This window comes from Alexandromys fortis, unplaced genomic scaffold (assembly GCF_014885135.2).
Source record: "Alexandromys fortis isolate MF-2015 unplaced genomic scaffold, M_Fortis_MF-2015_v1.1 scaffold_120, whole genome shotgun sequence".
Lineage (NCBI taxonomy): Eukaryota > Metazoa > Chordata > Mammalia > Rodentia > Cricetidae > Alexandromys > Alexandromys fortis.
The window spans coordinates 3,254,539-3,276,456 of NW_026067999.1; the positions used below are offsets into that span (position 1 = coordinate 3,254,539).

General features: G+C 43.2%; 1 protein-coding gene across 2 annotated transcripts in view; it reads left to right on the forward strand.

The window, feature by feature from the left end:
* Positions 1-21,556, forward strand: part of Asb9 (ankyrin repeat and SOCS box containing 9) — a 30,762-nt gene extending 9,206 nt beyond the window's left edge. For both annotated transcript variants that reach the window (XM_050160663.1, XM_050160662.1), the window contains exons 3-8: positions 1,650-1,729; positions 11,322-11,429; positions 12,441-12,591; positions 14,878-15,012; positions 16,635-16,826; positions 21,373-21,556. In XM_050160663.1, the coding sequence (XP_050016620.1) occupies positions 1,650-1,729; positions 11,322-11,429; positions 12,441-12,591; positions 14,878-15,012; positions 16,635-16,826; positions 21,373-21,497 (791 nt within the window). In that variant the 3' untranslated portion in view covers positions 21,498-21,556. The remainder of the gene's footprint in view (positions 1-1,649; positions 1,730-11,321; positions 11,430-12,440; positions 12,592-14,877; positions 15,013-16,634; positions 16,827-21,372) is intronic.
* The last annotated feature ends 362 nt before the right edge of the window (positions 21,557-21,918 follow it).

Genomic DNA, 21,918 nt, shown 5'->3' on the forward strand with positions numbered 1-21,918 from the left:
AGTGATCCCAGTACGAAAGCACTGGCTGGGCTGCGTGTAGGCGGCCCACACGGCGGCCTTTCATGTACTAAATGCTTAATGAGTCCATCTGCAAGGATGCTAATTTGCTCCCTGGGACAGATTTGCCAGGGCACTGATGGCTCCAGGTGGCAGGCAGCCCTCAGCTAACGCGCGCGCATTAGGTACAAAGTGTTCTCATCTTCATCTTCGTGGTCTTTCAGTCTGCTGGGCATTAGCAATTCCCCACGCTCTCAGGCTCTCTCAGCCTTTAATAGCCCTTAAGTGCCCGTGCAAGGAGCAAGGAACATTAGACAGTCGCACCTTGCCTGCGTGCCGTGTGCTCATCAAAGCAAGGCAGAGCTTGGAGCCGATGCCGACTCGGGCAAACCTCCCCCATTGTAGCTTCCTGCATCTGGTTGTCCTGGAAATCAGATGCAGCTTGAGAGGAGAAACAAATCTGGTCTATGCCGCATTCAATTATATCTATACTTAATTACAAGGGCAGAGGAAAGCTTAATGTGCTGGATAGGGTTTACGGGCTTCTTTCCTGAACATTTGTAGTCCTCTTGAATGATAGTAGACCACATTTGCCGTTTTAAATGCAGTGCTTATGGGGTGTAATCAAGGCACTGTTTAGTGTCACGACAAGATAATAATAGTAGATAATACGTATTGAGCCATGGGTAAGTATATTTCTGTCTTTACCCAGAATTAAAGCGAGCGTCAGAGTTTGTTTAGGGGGCTACTGTACAGAAGAGGTCAACTGGGTCAGAATTCACGGTGTTCTTTTAATCTCATTAGGACATTGGTTGTGGGGGGGGGGACGCAAATGATGCCACAATTTCAAGGTTAGGCTGAATTCTGATTTGTGCTTAATATTGCGACAGACGGTACCCTACAAATAGATACAGTGTTCCTTAGACTGGATTCCAAGCCCAATGGTGTAGGTAATTATATGATTGCTACTATTCGTGCATGCTACTGTTTGCTGAGCTGCCAAAGTTTGTGTTTTCACGCAGGAAGGGAGACTGGCAACCACAGCTGAACTCGCTAATGCTGGTAATTAGCAAACCTCTCGCATCACTAAATGAATCCTTCGCCTTTGAAGCCAGTATGAAAATGGAAGTTCAGTCATCTACCTGGCATTGCAGCTTGCCTCTTTAAAATAGTAATTTAAATCAGAGTTGTTTTGGAACGATGTATAAAGCCAAAAATTGTATGCATTTGTGAGGCACTGGGTAATGGCTTGATCCGTGTTGAAACCATGTTATAGATAGCTGTCTCTTCAGGCACTGGTTGTTTCTTAATGCTAAAAATATCAACAGTTTTGTAGCTCTTTGATGACTGTATCAGGCAGATGCTATTTAAAATCACCCTAGGGAGGAGCAGTGGACCACGTTGTCCTCTTCCTCGCTCAAAGAGTGATTTAGTATCCACTAATCAATCTTCTTTATCTCTTCTCTCATCCTACTCCCCCAGCCTCTGGTGACCACTGGTCTCCTCTTGATTTCCTGCATAGAAGCTAGATTGTGTTGGACTGGTTTTTGGTGTTCGGCTTACTTCAGCTCGACAGGTGTTTTCAGTCCTTAGTTTGGGTGTTGATCTAAGCACATGCGCATGATGTAACCCATTCCTCTCTTTCCACGCAGATGTCGTGTCTGATTGGTCACCTCTGCACGATGCTGCCATCCATGGCCACCTGCTGTCCCTGCGGAACCTCATCAGCCAGGTAGCTCTAAAAATAATACTAACAGTGTAAAGTATCTCCCATTGCTATATCAGACTGAGAAAAGAGAAATCACAGAGTGATAGCAAGACGGACCTTTCCTCGAGCAAAATCAGCAAAATGAGGCTTTTTTTTTGTTCTTTGTAGGCTGTCACACCGTCAGTGTTTTGTGAAAACCTAAGCACACAGTGGGAAGCGAGCTAAATAGTTGTTCAATGACTTACCAGAAAGTGGTACTTTATGTTCCTTTCTGTTTTCTAAACAAACCGCGTTCTTACATTTATCAGGGGGAGATGGTTCAGTCGGTAAAGTGCCCATCGTACAAACATGAAGACCTAAGTAGGAATATCCGGAACCCACACACAAACACACACACACAAAAAAAAAAAAAACCCAGCAAATATTAATCTGGGCACAGTGGCACTATAACAGCGCTCAGAGCGCAAAGACGAGCAGATCCTTGGATTTGCTGTCTAGGCAGTTGATGAAGGCTGGGTTCAGGAAGAGACCCTGTATGAAAGGAAGAGGTGGTGAGCAAAAGTGAACGATAGCTAGTTTTCTTCCTCTAGCCTCCATGTGGACACAACACATGCATATGTGCTCCGACAGAAACACACACAGAGACTTGTAACGCATGAGCAAATTCACCTTGCAAAGTGTGGATTTTCGGCTGCAGCAGCTCCGTCTCTCAGGGGGATAATTTCTAGAGCCATGATTGGCCATCATACCAGAGTGGTGCTAATGCATCTAGTAGGTAGGAGGCAAGAAAGGCGTTGAGTGTCCTGCAGTGCATAGGACAGCCAGCCCTCATGTCAAAAATGAGGCGGCTCTAAATGTCAGCAGCACAAGACTTAAAAACCCCTAGTGTAAAATAAATGCTTGAAAAATATCCTTTTATATAGGTGATATTCAGTGATATTTTCAGTTTGGTCAAATTTCCAGTTGCCTGTGGCTCTCGACAGTTTGATTCTAGTTTTCTGCTCCTTAGGTGCAATTTGCCTGTACTTACCGATTTCTGTTGGCTTTAAATTATTAGAATCGTTTGCACAGACACTTTAAAAAGCAGTTTACATTCTAACAAAGTCTTTGTTCAAAAGGTTCTATTCTCTAAAATGTTACTGTATGATTGTGAGTGCTCTCTCTCTCTCTTTCTCTCTCTCTCTCTCTCTCTCTCTCTCTCTCTCTCTCTGTGTGTGTGTGTGTGTGTGTGTGTGTGTGTGTGTGTGTGTGTGTAGAACTAGGGATGGAACCCAGGATCTTGCCCAGGATAATATAGTTCGCTCTTTTGAAAGCCAGCAAAATCTATGGACACACTATCAAAGAAAAGTTTCAAATACATGAAATATAAACCAGCGGAAACCTATCAAAATATTTAAACAAATGTGTGATGTAATAACATAGGGACTTTTAGATTGATTTGTTAAAGTTTTAGTTGTGATTTTTGAAACTGTCATGATTCTAAGCAGGGTGACACGGTCTTAATAATTATGATGCACTGAAAATCTCTGGGATAGCTATGGATGACAATGCTACTAATTTCAGGACATGTAAAAGTAGTTAAAATAAAAGTGAATTCAGAAAACACCTCAATTTGATGGACCTATCTAAAATAAGAAATTTCTCCATAAGTATTTTATTTCTAACATAAAATTTATATTACTATAAGCTACTGTATTAAGACAGTTTTGGAAGCAGCAGCCTTTTATAAATAGATTCTAACACATAGCTCTAGCTAAAAGATGTTAGGGTAACATTTAACATTCCAGTAAAATGAAATGTTTATGCTAATAAGATAATATGAAAAGCCATCATTGATGTGTTTATTTATCACTTGTTTTATCTGGGTTTTGTCTGTTTCATTTTTATTTGATGTGTATGGGTGGTTTGCCTGCATGTATTCTTGTGCACCATGTGTGCACAGTGCCACAGGAAGACAAAAGAAGGTGCTGTGTCCTCTGGAACTAGTGTGATAGACAATTGTGAGCCACCATGTGGGTGCTGGGAATTGAACCTGGGTCCTCTGGAAGAGCAGAAAGTGCTCTCCTCTTGTGAGCCACCTCTCCAGCCATATGTGTCACTTGTTAACAGGAAAGGTGCTTTTTTACATTCGGTATTTGTATATTTACTGACCATTAACTTAGAGCCATGCCTTTATCTAAATTCTATCTAAATCTGATGTTTGGACGTCAGTCACTGCCTTTATAAAATGACACTCTAGTACCCACCGCAATGTCCACCTCAAAACTCTGGAATAAACACTTATCCCAATAGAGTGCTAGGATACAATAACTATGACTTCTTGCTAGTGTTTGAGTTAATTGACAGAACCTTGACTTGGCCAGGCTCAGCTCGAAGCTGTGGCACACACATCTTTCTTTGACCTCTGGCTACCCAAGGGATTTTTCTCTTCTTGGCAAAAGGCTGTTGCATAGCAGGACAAGTTAAATCATTCAAGGATGGAATGCTTCCAATCCTGGTTTATGCCACATCTGTTAACATTGAATTGGGTGAATCAAATCAAAGGAATAACATATTTTGTCAACTATGATGTAATACAGCAATGAAAGTATATAGATGAATCTGACCAACACATTGACTAACACAGAATACATACTTCCTGGGTCAGTTAATGAAATGTTAAACACGCGAGAGAAAAGTGATTGTCCAGTGTTAGATGTCAGCTCAGCAATCCCTTTGGGTACCAGAGGTGAGAGTAATCTGGATGGCATACAGATGTTTTCTTTCTTTACCTGTATGCAGATGACACAGGTGTATATTTTTTTTGGTGATTCACTGATAACACTTAGGGTTTGTGAGCTGTTTAATAGATCTGTTATAGTTCAACAAAAAAAGCATCAAAACCCGACAATGCTGGTTTGTTAGGTCAGCAGAAAGCAGTTAAGCTAGAGATATAACAGAGAACTTCATTTGGTGGTGTTCCCTCCAGATTTTGTGTTAGAATTCCCATAGGGTGCTGCTTGGTGGGGGGTCTTTAAAATTATGGACCCGTCACTGGACCCGCTAATGAAAGCCTGTAATCCCAGATACTCTGGAGCTGAGGCAAGAAGACTACAAGCTCAAGGCCATCCTAATTTACAGAGTGTGTTCAAGCCCAGTCTGTGCAACTCAGATCCTATCTCACATGCTTAAAATGGCTGGAGGTGGGGTGTGGGGATAGCTCAGTGGTTTAAGTGTTTGCATCTCAAGCGTATGGACTAGGGAATGGATTCCCAAACCCATATAATGCACGTGAGGATGTGGCCCACCTGCAATTCCACTCTCGGAAGCAGAGACAACTGCTTCCCCCAGAGCATACTGGCCGGCAAAACTAGTTATGTCTTCAAGCTCTGGGTTTGACTGATAGAGCCTCTACCAGTGAATAAGGAGGAAGGACAATTCCAGACATTGACCTTTCTTCTACACAGGAAAGTATGCCCACATGCACATGTAGCCATACTTACACACTCACACAAATACAAACATTTATACACACATGCACATAACACACACAAAACATGAAAATGGAAACAGAAGACAAAAAGGGATTTGGGTATAGTTCCAGTGATAGAACACTTGCCTAACGAATGACAGGGTCTAGGTTCAGTCCTGTGCCTTACAACAATGAACCAACCAAAGAACGTGGTAGCTGAATTCAGCCTCCTTTCATTATGTTGCCATCACTCTTGGGTGTTGCTTGGATATCAGGACCTTTTGAAAGCTTCCTACATGATTCCTCTCTGTAGACAAAACCAAGAAACATCTCAGTTAGTTCTCACCACAAGCCAGTAGGGAAGAGTAGATTTTTATCCCTCAGAAACTTGAGGAAAACTGTTAGACCTTCTTGCCTTTTGAGGGTTTCTCTTGCTGGGATAAAGCACCATGACCAAAAGCAGCCCGGGGAATAAATGGTTTGTCTCAATTTATACTTCCAGGCTAACAGTTTATCAGTGAGAGACGTCAGGGCAGGAATCAGGAGGCAGGAACTGATGCATAGGCCGTGGAGGAGGGTTACTTACTGGCTGCTACTCATGACTTATTCAGCCTACCTTTTTTTAGAGCACTCAGGACCACCTGCCTAGGGGTGGCAAGGCCTACCTACAGTGAACTGGGCCCTTCCATATCCATCATCAATCAAGCAATATGGGCTTGCCTTCAGGCTGATCTGGTGGACACTTTTTTTTTCCATCTGAGGTTCCCTTCTGACATAACTCTAGCTGTTTTCAAGTTGATTCAAAATTAGCCTGCACAGATGCCCACTGGGATCTTTAAAAGGCTAATTAAAGATCAGGACAGAAGCAAAATTACTTGCATTTAGAAAGTGGCAACTGACTGAAGGCTAAGTGAGAAGGAAGAAGAGATCCCAGATAGTGTTGGCAGGGCAATTACTGAGTGCTAAACTTTTGCAGCCACCATTTTCCAGTCTTAATAACTTCAGAAGTCAGGTGCAGTTGCAGCCATTTTACATAAGAACATGTTGTGTTGTAAACAGGAGGAGCAGCCGCTTCCTCTGCCCGGCTCCCAGCTAGCTTTACCCGAAATAATTAAGTGGAAATTGTATTCATTTAAACACTGCCTGGCCCATTAGTTCTAACCTCTTTTGGCTAACTCTCATATATTGATCTAACTCATTTCTAATCATCTGTATTGCTACTTGACTGTGGCTTTCTGGCATGAGTCTAACCAGCATCTTTCTTGGAGAGGAGAGCCATGGCGTCTGCCTGACTCCGCTTTCTCTCTCCCAGCATTCTGTTTGGTCTACTCCACCTATCTAAGCTGCTGTCCTATCAAAAGGCCAAGGCAGTCTCTTTATTTAACCAATGAAAGCAAAACATAGAAAGAAGACCCTCCTACATCAATGTTGCATCTTAGGGATAGGTAATTGGCTGCTAGTCACACTGCTTATTAGGTCCTGGTACTTGTGTTTGACCTTGGGAGTAAAGGCCAACCTACCTCCTGAGCTCTCAATTGTAGAGATCAAGCAAGCTCTTCAAGCCACTGAGAGAAATGGGAGTGGCAAGGATTTTTTTTTCTTAGATTGGAACAGGCTGACTTTATATTGCTAGTTGGGTTCCTAGGTGATTATGTCTTGGCATAGAATTTGAAAATGCACCAGGGATGTTTAAGAGCACGGGTGTGTATGCATGCATTTGCATGCAATCACATGTAAGCAGCATAGAAAAGAATGTACAAAAAAAATCCAAAACATTTGAGGAGAAACTTATAGAAAATGCCCATGCTGGGAGAGGTACAGAGGAAAGGACAGAGTCAGTGAAAGAGAAAAACCATGGTCTGAAGATGGAAATCAGGTAGAACAGTATGTTAGAAGCCAGAGGAAAGGTTTCTGGAGGTCATAATGAATCAACAGCAAAATCAGAGGTAGAAAACGTGGAAGACTGAGCATTGCATATTGGGTTTGACAAAGATGTTACTGGTGAGCTTTACTTATTTTTGTTTTATTTTTAATGGAGCACACAAAGTGGCAAGTTTACTTAGGGCATTTACATACAATCCTGGTTTACTTATGACACTTGCCGTACAATCTTAGTTTTGGTTGACCTTGTCCCATGTTCTCTTTCCCATCTTTTTCCCTGTCTCCAATGAAAGCTTTTCACCCTCTGGTGGATTTTACAATTTAAGATCACTCAGAGAAGTTTGGGCAGGATCGCATAGTAGAGAGGAATGTCTGATAGAAGGCAAAACCGAGAGCATAGGTAATTTTTGTTGGGGGGGGGATAGTGAAAGCAAGGAGGACGCTGAATGATGGTTGGACAGAGGCTTTGGGACTCAAGGATATGAAAGTGTAGGGTGCAAAAGTAAAGTATGTCTGAAGAGAGAACTGGGAATGGGAGAATGTAAGAAGGTAGATGACATGAGGTTTTATGGGTAGAGGAGGGACCCCATAATTCCAAGGGCTGTCATGGCAAGTCCATATGTTCCTTCCTCAGAGAAAAGATCAAGGGGAAGGAAGATTGTAGAAGGTTCAGATAGACTTTAGGGGTGGGGATAAGGGGACAGTAGGAGTGCCATGTCAAATGGCTGAGATATTCTTGGTGAAGCAGGACGGGGGGTGAATGTGAGGAAGTCAGGTCATCACCAGCTTCCTTTCTGCTGAGAGCACAGAAGGAAGTAGGAACCAGGGGCAGAAAATCTGACCAGTCTAAAGGTCTTTGTGGTTGGCTCCTGCTAGGTGGACACATGACACTTCATGTTGTAACAGAATGTTACTGGGGACTGAGCTCTATATTGGCTCAGTCACCAGTCCTCAATCCTGTACAACCCAAGTGGCCTACCAAAAAAGGTGTGTGGCCATGAGCTGAAAGAAGGTGGCAACTCTTAAGAGAACCATTACAAAGAAGCTGTCCGGTTAGTACGTGTTTGCGCAGGCAGAGATCCCTGGGGACTAAAAATTACACCCTGATCTTACACGATTCAGGTTTGTCAATTAGTCAGACAAATCCTAAGATCATTGAAGGCACAGCTGTGGCTTGATGAACTCTAAATAAGGTCCTAAAGGTTCAGAAGGAGACCTAAAGGAACTTGTCTGTGACACGGCTCTATAATGGATGGTTAAAAGGTTTCACACTGGGACTCATTTCCGCGTTGCCTTGGGTTTTCCTGGGTTTATATACAAGTTCCCAAGTGTTGGCTTTGAAAGAGCTAGAGGGCTACTTTTAATAATACAAAATGAGTAAAAATTTTATTAAAAGGACAATTGTCTTTTATTTCATCCTGTTAGGTAAAAAAGCAGCCGTGTGTGTGTGTGTGTTACTGGAAATTGAACCTAGGGCCTTACATATACTTGGCAGTTAATGTATTACTGAGCTATGCTACTCGCTTTTTTTTCTTTTCTGACTTAGGGTTTTTTTTTTTTTTTTTTTTTGGTTTGTTTGTTTTTAACTTGGCTGGTTGGCTGGTGCTAGCCTTTGAACTTTGCTCTGTAGGGCAGGCAGGATTTGACATTTTGATCCTAAGCAGCTGGGACTGCATGCCTATGCCACCAGGCCTAAATTTGCAGTTAACAGTTTCATCATGAATTTTCCTACGTGCTGCAGGGTGAATAGACAAATAGGAGAACATTGATAATGAAAATTTCAACAAAACAAGAAGATTTGGGGTGGTGTTTTCACTAAAATGAACAAATGATTAGTAATGGCAATAGTAAAATAATGAGTGTCGTGTTGTAAAGTCCATGGTGATGTTTGGGAAAGGGATATGATCAGTCAGCTAAGTTCTGCTGGTGTCAGGACATCGGGAGCCATGGTTTGCGGTGTCAGGGTGTACAGATGGAATCTGAGGTTCTGGAGAAAGGGAAACTCAGTATCTTCCTTCCCTATAAAGAGCAGAGTGGGCATTGAGAAAGACTGTCAATGGCCTTGGAGCCTCTCATTTACAAACATATTAAACCCTTCCGCCCCCCCCCCCCGGCTCTGGATCTGAGCCCCTGTGAACTGGGGCGTGAGCACCGAGTGATTTGATATCTCAAATTGTGTGACCCTGCCGATGAGAAGGTAAAAGCCAAAGGCACAAGATGATTAGTGGCTGACCCACTAATAAATATCCACAGAAGTCGAAAAATATGTGTCAGGACTAATGGAGAGTAAGGCCATTTATTGGAACCTTTTTAGGCAAATTTAGACTATTCCAGGAAGAAAAGTTATAATACATATTTGAGTCATTGATTAAATTAGCCATGCATAAGGGCTAGGGAGATAGCTCAGTGGATAAGAGCATTTGCTACACAAATATGAGGACCCACGTGAAAAGCTTGGTTGGTCACATTAACCTCAACACTGTAGGGGTTAGGGAGGGAAGGGACAGAAGGCTTGCTGCAACTCTGTGACTGCCAATCAAACTCCAGGTTTAGTGAGTGATGCTGTCTCTAGGGCATACGGAGGATTGTCATAAAGTAGGACACATGCACCTGAACACGCATGCATGTCTACATCATACCTGTACACCTACACACATCACACACACACAAAATTAAAAACAACTCTAAGCATATGTAGATTAAAACGTACTTTTATTGTATCTGTGTCTCCAGGACAACATGTTCTAAGATTGGGGTAGGGCTGGGGCTCTGGAACTGCTCCTGGATAGACCGCTTTTCATGTCCTGCTTGCACTGAGCTCAGGATCTATCTCTCCTGGACTACGCATTTCCCCAGAGTGTGATGGATCGTGAGGCTAAACTTTTAGACATTTTTTGCATTTCCAGACCTAGGGCTGAGTGTGGGAATGCAATTGGATCTTTGCTTTGAGACTTTTTATCTACTGAGGTTCATCTGGTCCTTGGCCCTGTATCATTTGGCCCACACCACTTGCTGTGTAAAAAAAAATGCTCAAAAGTTAGCAACATGAAGCAAAAAACAAGTGTCTTTGTTATAGACTTTGTCAGGAATTTAGACAACATTTTTATGGGGCCAGGACTCTTGAAAAAAGTCTACAGTTGTCGTAAGACTTGACTAACGAAATATCTATACCCAGGCTTACTGAGACAGCAGCTGACAAGACCCAACTCCTCCTGAGGGTCTCACTTTCTGACTGGTTGTTGGGTGGGGGCCACCCTCATTTTCTTATCAAGGACTTCACCAGAATAAGCCCAGAAGATGCCAACTAAAGAGAGCAAGCCAAATAAGAGTTGTTTACTCTTGGAAACAACCTTTATATATTATCTTAATTAGAAGCAAATCTTGGTATGAATGCAGCTCGGTGGGAGAGTAGTGGGTTAGCAAAAAGACAAGGAGCAGAAGGAGAGAGGAAGGGGGAGGGGAAATGGAAGGGAGGAGGAAAAGTAGGAGAAGAACAGTTGAGGGGGAGACGCAGAGGTGAGAGAAGAGAGGACCTGAGGGGGAAAGGGAAGATTATCGAAAAAAAGAGTAAAAGAAGAACAGCGGAAGAACCTTGGAGGAGGAGAGGAGAAGAAGAAGGGGAGGATGAGGAAGACTGGAGAAGGAGGAGGAAAAGGAAGAATGGAGGAGGAGCAAGAGGCGGCATCAGAGAATACTGCATTAAAGGAGAGCCGAGTACACAGGCCATTACTACTAGGAGACAAGACTCACTGGAGGGCTTCCCAGGCAATGCACACGCACACACACACACACACACACACACACACACACACACACACACACACAAGCCAGGAAAACAGAGGCTCACGTATGCTTTCCCTCACTCTCCTGTCATACTTGTCCTTCTCAGTATGTACTTGGTGAAGCCCACTGTTAAATCAAGCAGATTGGCAAACAGTCTACCAGGTGAGCCACATCCCCAGACTCCTAGGTGTCTGTTTCTTGAGTGTATATAACAGTGAAATTGCTGAGTTGCTGACTTCAGTAGATCCTGGCAAAGTCATTTCCTTTGTGGCTGTCTTATATTAGGCTCTCATTTGCACTGTGGAAGGGGCCACTTTTCTTGTCTTTTTGTTTTTACATGACGGTGACGACTTTAGTAGACTTTTTTTTTTTTAATTTTTGCCTGCCCATATGATTTAACTTTTCAGAGAATTCACATAGCACTGGAATTATGTAGCTGAAAACCAACCTGAGGGTACTGTTGCCTTCTCCCCGCTTTTGAAGCCATCTCTCTTCTTCTAGGGCTGGCCCGTGAACATCATCACAGCCGATCACGTGTCTCCACTCCATGAAGCATGCCTGAGAGGTCATCTGTCTTGCGCAAGTGTTTTAATAAGTCATGGAGCTCAGGTAGGTGAAGCTTAAATAATAGAAACAAGCAGTATCAAAAATGAAGGCTGGCTATTTCCATCGCTCTCAATAATTTCCAGTACTTTGACTAGTCTGATTTAAAATGTGAGGAGTGAACCTTTTCAAGAGTATTATGCCCATCAAGTGCATGTACTTTACCAGGAGGTGAACTGTTTAATTTTTAGCTAGAAAGCTATATTACTTCCTTTTCTGTTGTTGTGATAAAACACCATGGCCATCTCCTGCATGTCCTCTAAGCCTTGGCTCTCTTTGGAAAGAGGGTGTGTCAGTGAATTCAGTTTTTCCCCCCACAATATCTTCATTTAATAGCTACATCAGATTATATGATTAGAAGGGTCTGTGTGTATTTGGGCTTGTTTGTAGCTGCAACATCATGACGTGGATGCTAGTTTGTAAATTTCTGTGAAATTTCTAACATTAGAAAAATAGTCCCAAAACATATAATTTTATGATCTTGCCAACCAGTGTTGTATCTATTTGCAAACATATTTAAGTAGCATCTTGACTGGCTATATAAATTCTTCGTTGACCCGACCCTACTATCTTACCAATTCTCTCATTAATGGATGAATTGAACAAAATCTTGGCATATGTTAAGCATATTTGCACGAGAATCAACCTTTTAAATGAAAAAAAAAACCAGGTTTTTAAAAAGTCAATTTCAGATTATTCTGGAAACTGTCTAGGATCGATGTCTAAAATGGACACATTAATTTGTAAGCCATGCTACGGATCATCACAACTAATTTCAAAGTTCATGACCCCAAGGAAGGCAGGGAGGAGATCGAATCTTCAGGAGCGTTATTACTGCCTTATATCTTATACTTTGTTTTTTTTTTTTAATGACAATTTGGTGGTCCTCACTTTACATAAAAAGGTGGACTTTAAGGCTCAGAGAAGTTTAAAAAATGCTTTGAAAGTGGGAGGGTTAACGTGTGTGTGGTCCACGTCAGTCACTGTCTTCATCCTGGAGCTGGGTTTTCTCCACAGGTGAACAGCATGGCTATAGACTGGCGAACTCCCTTGTTTAATGCCTGCGTCAGTGGCAGCCAGGACTGCGTGGATTTGCTTCTAAAGCATGGAGCCACTCCCCATCCTGAGAGTGATCTGGCCTCTCCCATCCACGAGGCTGCAAAGAGAGGTAAATTCATGGGGAAGTGGGAGGTTTTTACCCAGTCCTACTGAAATGGGAAAGAAGAGGGACGTTTCCAAAGGCACCTGGTAGGAGGAGCATCAGGATGATGGGACTGTGAAGGCAGACTCTTGGGCTCTGCTCCAGCCCCATTTAATCCAAATCCCTTCAGGGGGTTCTGGTGCACAGTTAAGTTTGAGAATCACTCTTTCAGAGCTATACTTTCATAACAAGGGATGGTACATAGTAGACTATGGATCTTTGTGGAATACTTGACCCCATAGAAATCAAGGCTTTTTTTAAAGTTCCTATTTATTTGTATGAATCAATAGGTTTCACACTAACATTTTCATTTGAGGCTATCATGTACTTCTGTCATATTTGACCCCATTTCCCTCTCCTGCCCTTCTTCCTCTTCTAAGTAGTCCCCCTTCTACTTTTATGGTGTGTGTGTGTGTGTGTGTGTGTGTGTGCACATGCATATATAATCTAAGTTTCATATATGAATGAATGTGTATTTTGTATTTGCCTTCCTGGGTTCGACTTATTTTGCTTAACAAGATGCTCTCCAATTACATTCCTTTTCTTGTGAACAATATAATCTCAGTCTTCTTTATGGCAGAATAAAACCGTGCTGTGCATGTATCATATTTTCTTTCCCCATTCAGCTGTTAATGGAGATCTGGGATGATTCCATATCTTGACTACTGTGAACCATATTATGATAAGCCTGGGTTTGCAGAAATCCCTGTGGTACATTGGCTCAGGTTCCTTTAGTATATACCCAGGAGTGTTGGTCTAGCTGAGTTGTATGGCAATTTCACTGCAGTTTTTCTGGGGGACCTCCATAATGCTTTCCATTGTGGGTGTACTGGTTTACATTCTGACCTGCAGTGGATAAGGGTTCCTTACCAGCATTTGTTATGTGCGTTGTAAAAACAAACTTTCATTTTCTGTGTTAGGGTGTTAATAGTGGTTTAGGGTCATCTAAGTTTGACAAGCGAACCATATTTTCGGTCAGTTCAGGGATGATCTTAGATTTTTTTCCCCCCTGTTGCCGTGATAAAATACTCGGACCTCTGATGAAAGCAACTTAAAGGACAAAGGGTTGATTTTAGCTCCCACTTCTAAGTGCAGCCCATCTGCTGGGGATTTCGAGGCAACGGGAGCCTGAAGCAGCTGGTCACATGACATTTACAACCAGGAAGCAGAGAATGATGGATGCACACATGCTGCTGCTTAGCTTGATTTCTCCTGCCCAGGGAATGGTCCTGCCCACGCTGAAGATGAGGCCCACATACTAATTAACAGCAATCAAGATAATCCCTCATAGAAATTTCCAGATGCCAACTTCAGTCAGATAATTCCTCACGAGTGTGCCTGGAGGCTTACCTTCAAACTGATTCTAGATTCTGTTACATTGACAGTTGTCACAAGGGGGCAAATCTTTTTATAACGTAAGATTTGAAGTTTTACTTTTCTCTAGTGTTTATCGTCACTGGCACACCTATACTTTGCTGGAGGACTTCCTGTTTACCCAGTGGCTTTCCAGATGGCTTTGCATTCAACCAGACCAACCCATGTTGAGATTATCGGGGAAAAAGCATTGCCATTTCTTTATGAAGAGCCGTACCAACTCAACATATTTACTGGATACATACAACTAAAATGGCTCAACACGAGACCGCAGAGAGACAATGTTTAAAGTATGACATTCTGGGTCAAGGCAAGAGTGAATCTGTTTGACCAAACTTTGTTTGTCAGACTGGGCTTTGCTCCCATGGGATTAGGCAGTGTCTAAGATTTGCCTCTGCTCACTGTGGCCCTAGTCCTTCAGCCTTTGCAAGCTGTAAGCTTCCTTCCCTGTGCTGTATGCATCCCATGTCCTCCTTGGGGGCCATCTTTAGCCCCGTCTCTCCATGGCTCTTCTAAGCACACAAACAACTGGCAAAGGGGAACGGCTGCAGGTGCCATTCTAACCACAGCTGCAGATGTGGTTGGTTGGAGCCTGCTCTTCGGCTGACCCTCCTTTGATTTTTGTGAACCAAGGCCAAAACCTTATTCTCTTCTTCGTGGTGTGGCGTGGATGTCCAGCGGCGGAGCTGGAGTAAGGGACTTTGGAACAGATATTACTCCGATGCCAGTTTGAAATAATTCTCCATTCTGAGTAAAAAATATGGCTTTCGATTGCTGGATATGTTGGGGATACATTTAAACACACACAAAAAAAAAAACTGGGATTGTTGTTTAGGGAATTTGTACCATAATCCCTTTCTTCTTCTTTTTGGGCTGTAGGCCATGTGAAATGCATCGAGTCCCTTGCAACTTTTGGGGCCAATATTGACTATAACATCAGCCACCTGGGCACTCCTCTCTATGTGGCTTGTAAAAATCAGCAGGTAGACTGTGCCAAGATTCTTCTGGAGTCAGGTAAGAAAAAAATAAGGCGTGCAAATGAAAAGTAAACTAAGTGAATCTTAAAAATCCTTCAGTCATACTAGAGGGAAGACTGTGGCAAGGGGCTTGAGCGAGACCACACTGTCCTGATGGAAAGTTCTTCCACATGGTTCACACTTCAGTTCTCTCACTTCTAACTAGCATGGCAATGAAGAAGAAGAAGATTATGATGGTGATACCGCCCATACCTTCTTCCAGGGTGGTTGGTCCTCATTTATCACTAGCTTGTCCTCCCTTTCCTCTGCCTCTTTCTGGCTGGACAATCATACGTTCAGCTTTGCAGAGCTTGCAAAACTGCCAGCTTTTAGCTGACGCTTCCTATTTGGGACTGTCTTCCACATTTCTTTCTGATTAGGAATTTACTCTGCCACAAACATTTTCCTGTTCTTGAAGAGATGTACTAGCATTCCATATCTCCCTTCAGTTGTCCAGAAGGGAGTCCCCTTCTCAAAACTGAGAACACTATTGCAACTCTCTAATTATCTGAATTCTGTTCCCCCTTTAGGACTCCAGGAGTCTCGCTCTTCCCCAGCCAGTTTGCTACTTCTTTTCACTTAACTGTTAGCCATTCTTAGTCACAAGTTTTCTCTGCCACCCTCCCTCCTTCCTGTTACTACTTTTAGGTAGAGTTTAAGCTTTGAGACATTTAAAGCTCGTATCCAGGACAAGGCCATGTTTGGCATCTCTCACAAATTAAAAAAAATATTGTTTAAAAACAACTCAACATTTGTTGAGTGGGCACTGGTTTTTGCGGAGGGCCATGAGCTCAGGTGAAAGTGTGACCTGCATATACCTCAGTAAGAAGCAGTGTCTGAGCTGGGGTAGGGAATTATTTAGAGGGTAGGTAGAGTTGGGTGGGCATATTCCCAGAAATCCACCTGACTCCTAAAGAGAATTTGCCACCCTTCCTGTGTGGTAACAGGACCCATTATTCCACCCTTCGTCATGTATGCAGGGTTTCCCCATCTCCCCTCATGTTTGGTCTGTCTAATATATGCAGCTTTCATGCTATCCAGATTTTTCTTGATCGCATCATGCCCATGAAGAATACTCTGTGGTGAGTTGGTTAGCTCCATATGCTTCCAGTCACATTGTCAAATAATAGGTTCCTTTTATTATATTTGTGTAAAAGTGTGTGTGTGTGTGTGTTTGTCTGTGTGTACATGTGGAGGCTAGAGGTCAAAGGCGTTCTTTCTCAGGAGCCATGCAGTTTGATGTTCAGAGCAGGGCTCTCGCTGGGACCTGGAGCTCCCAACAGGGCTCAGCTGGCCCCAGGGGTCTGCCTGTCGCCACCCATCAGCACAGTAGGATTAAGAGCACGTGCTACCACACTCACGCTTTTCTCTGGGGGCTGGTGATTGAGCACAGATGCTCATACTTGCATGGCAACCCCTTTACCAAGAGAGCTGTATATCCGTTGCCCAGTTTCCCTCTGACTATATTAAATGATAGAAAAAGGATCAGTTCCCAGTCTCACGGAATTACCTTCATCACAGATTCCCCACTTTTAAATGCCTTTGAGACTCCATGGTGTGAGAAAGTGGGTGGTTAGCCGCTGCTCCCCTTTGACCTCTTTTGTTCCTGTGACTGTCTAGGAGCATCTGTGGGTCAAGGCAAAGGCTTGGATTCGCCTCTTCATGTCGCGGCCAGGATGTCAAACGGGGAGCTGGTGCACCTGCTGATGGACTTCGGAGCAACTGCTCAAGCTAAGAATGCTGAAGGAAAGCGGCCCGTGGAGCTGGTGCCTCCGGGGAGTCCTTTGACTGAGATCTTTTTGGAGAGAGAAGGTGCCTCTCCTTTCTTTGCCCGAATCTAAGCCATAACCCCTGATATTCCTTTGATCTTTAGCATGAGACAGGTAGTTACTAAGTTCAGACTTCCAGTCCAATAAAAGGTTGCTCTCTGCCGTCACCATGCATGGGAAACCGGAAATAATCCCACAGGGCATAGCATTGTTATGAAGTAAACAGCCTTCTGTTGTTTGATGTTTGAATCAGGTTGTTAGGCCAGTTTTTAAAGAGGTCGGCTATTATTTCAAAGTATTTGATATTTAAGTGTACCGAAGCATGCTTTAGATCAGTGGCTCTCAACCTTCCTAATGCTGTGACCCTTTAACACAGTTCCTCATGTTGTGGTGACCCCCAACCATGAAATTATTTTTGTTGCTACTTTGTTACTGTAATTTTCCTACTGTTCTGAATCCGAGTGTAAACATCTGTGTTTTCTGATGATCTTAGGTGACCCTCTAAAGGGCTTGTGACTCACAGGTTGAGAACCACTGCTTTAGAGACATTCAGTGGAAACCTTCTAGGCATTGTCTGATCCCCCTAGATGTCTTAACTGCTCCGTAGAGCAGCCAAACCACAGAATAATTGGTTGCTGGGGTTAAGATGCAGAGAACCGAGAGTTTAGAGTATTTGTTTAATGAGTCACGCCAGTCAAGATACATTTACTCTGGCAAGTTAACCGCACTCCTCCATAAATAAGGCCTCACACTGCTCACGCAAATAACTGAACAGTGGTGGGCACAGGAGAAGGGCCATTTCTGGGAGCAAATACCCCTTCCAGGTTGGGAGGATACCTGATTGCATCATTACTTGTCCTGGGAGGAAGTTCAGGACCTAATTCCTGCCAGAGGCTTGATTGTGCTTTGGTTTTGGACTGTGGGATTTTGAAGCTGGCCTCCCTACCCCAAGGACTCTGATGTCAAATAAGCTGGTTGTTTTCTAACCACAGGCTGGGAAGAAGGACCAAAGCTGGGTGGAATGGTAAGGTGGGCCAAGAACTTCCCCCTCCTCCCACTGCCCCAGAGCAAATGCCCAGCTTGCAGTTGCCTGCATTCTTTAGCCTTTCAGGGCAGGCTAAGGAAGACTGATGTAGGTAGAAGGAGTCAACTAGAGAGCTCTTTCTGTTAATCAGTTGGATAGTCACTGGGCATTTCTGCCTGCGGCTTGATGATTTCTGGTTTTAAGAAGATGCTGTGTATACATACAGGCTCTTTCTCCGACAGTCCCCCAGGGCCCACAGAAATGTTTTAATTTTGATGAAAACAAGAAGAAAGACAAATCAAGCCTAACTAGAATTATATTTATCTTTATACTAACATAGTTGTAAAATAATTTGTAATATTTTTTATTGGGAATATGACCCCCAGAGTAGCTGTAGCTGTGCCTCGGGTCCTCTAAAATCATATAGTAGGGTGATTATAACTCCTTCCTCTTCATAGAACCTTATACGATTTTCAGATTGTATTCACTTATGGTTTCCTTTTTTTAAAAAAAGAAAACTGAGACAGGGTATCTCTATGTAGTCCTGGCTGTCCTGGAACTTGCTATGTACATCATGCTAGCCTTGAACTCACAGAGATCTCGCTGCCTCTGCCTTCCTGTTGGGATTGAAGGTGTGCACCACCACTCTCAGCTTGATGCTCTCTTTCCACTCTAGTCCCCAAAGGTATTCATAGAGACCTGTGCCATCCTTAATTTCATCTCACACTTGGCATGGTGACAGTAAGGCCTAGGATTCTGCAAGTTTAGGAGTACAGCTTGGTGGGATAGCATGCGCTTACCACAACGAAAAGCTCTAGGTGCCACCCTAAGGACACCTAACTGTACCCTGAAGAAAATCACCTCTGTTTTGCCTTCACGAGTCACTTTTGGGATTCTGGTGAGGCTACTTCTTAGCTGGCAGATAGCCCACCAGAAACCGTCCCAGGCAAGCACAAAAAGTTAGATCTGCAGATGTAACACATCAGTTTCTGGGTCTGGGTGTCCTTGCTGATTCAGCTTATCTGATGCTCTGGGCTCAGGGAGACAACTTAAATTGCTGTCCTTCAAGAGTGTGGGGACTGGGGACTATTAGCTGACATTTAACTGTGCTGAGTTGGGCTCAGCATGGAAGATAAAAAAGGTGGGGATCTCCCTTTCTTTGGGAGTGAAGGGAAAGGATTTTAAGAATATTATCCTTTTTCCCCTCTGTGCTTGGTACCTAAAACTCTTTTTCATGGCACAGATTGAAAATGTATAATGACTCTCTCAGCCCACCAAGCTTGCTCTGAAGCCATCTTCTTCATTGAACTTCATGAGCGCTTCCCACAGTTTCCCTGACAGTGTGTCTAGCATGTATTAGTCACATCCTCCAGCACTCCTTAGTGAAATTATGTTAACTCCCATTTCTCCCTAAGTATATGCTGTGAAGTTTGTTGTTGGTCTGTGCCTTGGGCATAATCTGGAAGGTGCCCTATCCAACTGGTCCCTGTTGTAATAGGAATGGCGGGGCTGCATCCCCGGCACCCGGCCGCCTGCATGGCTAGTTTATGCCCAGAAATAATTACATGGAAACTGCATTCTTTTAAACACTGCCTGGCCCATTAGTTTCAGTCTCTTATTGGCTAGCTCTTACATATTGATCTAACCCATTTTTAATAATCTGTGTAGTCCACGAGGTGGCTTACCAGGAAAGATCTTAACCTGCGTCTGTCTGGAGTGGGAGAATCATGGTGACTCCTGACTCAGCTTCTTTCTCCCAGCATTCTGTTCTGTCTACTCCGCCTACCTAATTTTCTGTCCTATCAGAGGCCAAGCAGTTTCTTTATTATTTAACCAATGAAACAACAGATAAGATACAAGACCCACCTCCATCAGGTCCCTTCTGGAAAGTGCTCTTAGGGCCCCAGCTAGAGCATACACACATCTCTTTGACAATGTTTGTTTGCACGTCTTGTCTTCCATCACATGAGAAACCCACAACTAAGTTGACTTGTCGCTTGTGGTGAGGCTGCAGGACAGCAGGGGCCACAGCATCATCTCAGCTGTGGTCTCAAGATTGACTTCACAATAGAATGGCCCAGGGCCCGTGGCTTTAACAAAATCTACGCCCACAGGTGCAAAGCAACAATAATTGAAGCAGTATCTTTGGGGTGGGACACAGTGTCGTGTAGTCTAAACTTCCCCAGCTCCAGCCAAATCTAAACTGGATCTTGGATCGAAGGCTACTGTTTCATCGCGTTATTAAGGGCATATATAGTTTTCTTTTAAAAATTACCCAAAAATCCCTGTGGTGGTGATGAATGCCTTTCATCCCAGCACTTGGGAGGCAGAAATAGACTGATCTTTGTAAGTTCGAGGCCAGCCTGGTGTACAGAGCTAGTTCCAGGACAGCTAGAGAAGCCCTGTCTGGAAAAATCAAAAAACAATCACCAGAAAAATTCCATTTTTATTTGGTGTAAGGAGCAGAGGTAGGGTGGGTGATTATACTTTCCCTTCTATACTATAATAGGGTTCTAAACCTTGGAACCATCGGCAGGGTCAAGAGCTGTGCTGTGCTCCTGATCCCAGGAAGAAAATCCTTCCCTTTTCTTTTCCCCTTCTCAGCCTGTTGAGATCGTCATAAGATATAAACTCCTGGGTGTTTCCCGTGCACATTTCTGTTACTTCAGTTTTCACCCGTGAGCTGAAGCTTTGGGATAGCTTAGAATACAGAGTAGAAAAGGAATTACATCTTAATAACATGAATTTAGGATTCATTGGGAGCCTAGTATATTTGAACATCTTTAAGTTGCTAAAATTATATCCTAATCATACTTTCATCTAGAACAGTGATTTACTTTTTAAGGTAAAAGACCAGCACCATAAAACATAAATTTTATTTTTATGATTAAATGTTTCATATAGTCATTTAATCTTCAAGTTAGTTTCCTTAAGCATCTGTTAGCGAAGGTAATTTTTAAACGTCTTTCACTCTGTCATAAATTAAAATCCAGTGATGAGGGGCGGAGATGGCTGAGCAGTTCTGGGTGCTTCCTGCTATTGCAAAGAGCGGGGTTCTGCTCCCAGCCCTCACATCTGGCAGCTTCCAGCCGCCTGTAACTCCAACTGTGGGTGATTCTATGTCCTCTTCTGGCCTCCAAGGGTACCCTCATGTGAGCATACTATCATTTATACACATACATATAGTTAAAAATAAAAAATAGAACTTAAAATACCAAAAAGATTTTACTTCAGTTAAATGAGAAAAGAGAGAACATAGCCTCAAAATGCCCCTTCATGTATGCACATAATAATTAATGATGGAAGAGACCATGAATTTGAAAGAGAGCAAGAAGAGGTATGCAGAAATGTTTGGAGGGAGGAAAAGGAAGGGGGAAATTCATGTAATTATATTATAATCTCAGGAAAATTAAAAGCGTTAAAAACAAACAAACAAACCCAAGGGAACATGACCTTAAGTGTGTAATATTTATTTCTGTATAAGAATATTATATATTGCATGATTTTAAAGGCAGTCCTAGGTCAACAAAGCTAATGCATGACTTGTGCCATGCTCTTTCTCCAGGACCCCTGTCTTTGATGGAGTTATGCCGCCTGAGAATCCGGAAATGCTTCGGCGTTCGGCAGCATCATAAGATTACTGGACTCCTCCTCCCGGAAGAGCTGAAGCGCTTCCTTTTACACCTTTAATGGTGTGGAGAGTGGAGCCACAAACAAGTGAAAAAAGTTGTTGAAACTTCTGCCACTGGAGTTTCAAATAAACTTGTTTAGAATGCTTGAATGTTTGAATAGTGCTTTCTCCCCCCACCCCATCCCTGCTGGGCAGTGGCTGCACAACACACCTTTAATCCCAGCACTCGGGAGGCAGAGGCAGGCAGATCTCTGTGAGTTCAAGGCCAGCCTGGTCTACAAGAGCTAGTTACAGGACAGGCTCCAAAGCTACAGAGAAACCCTGTCTCAAAAAACTACATTCCCCTCCCCCCCCCCAGTGAGACCCTTCTTTTTAATGGGACCACACTGGGTCCTTTATGCTATTGGTTAGAGAGCCCAGAGACTGTCCTCTGTTTAAACATGACTGCCTACAAAATAGCTATTGGTTTTGAACATGTCC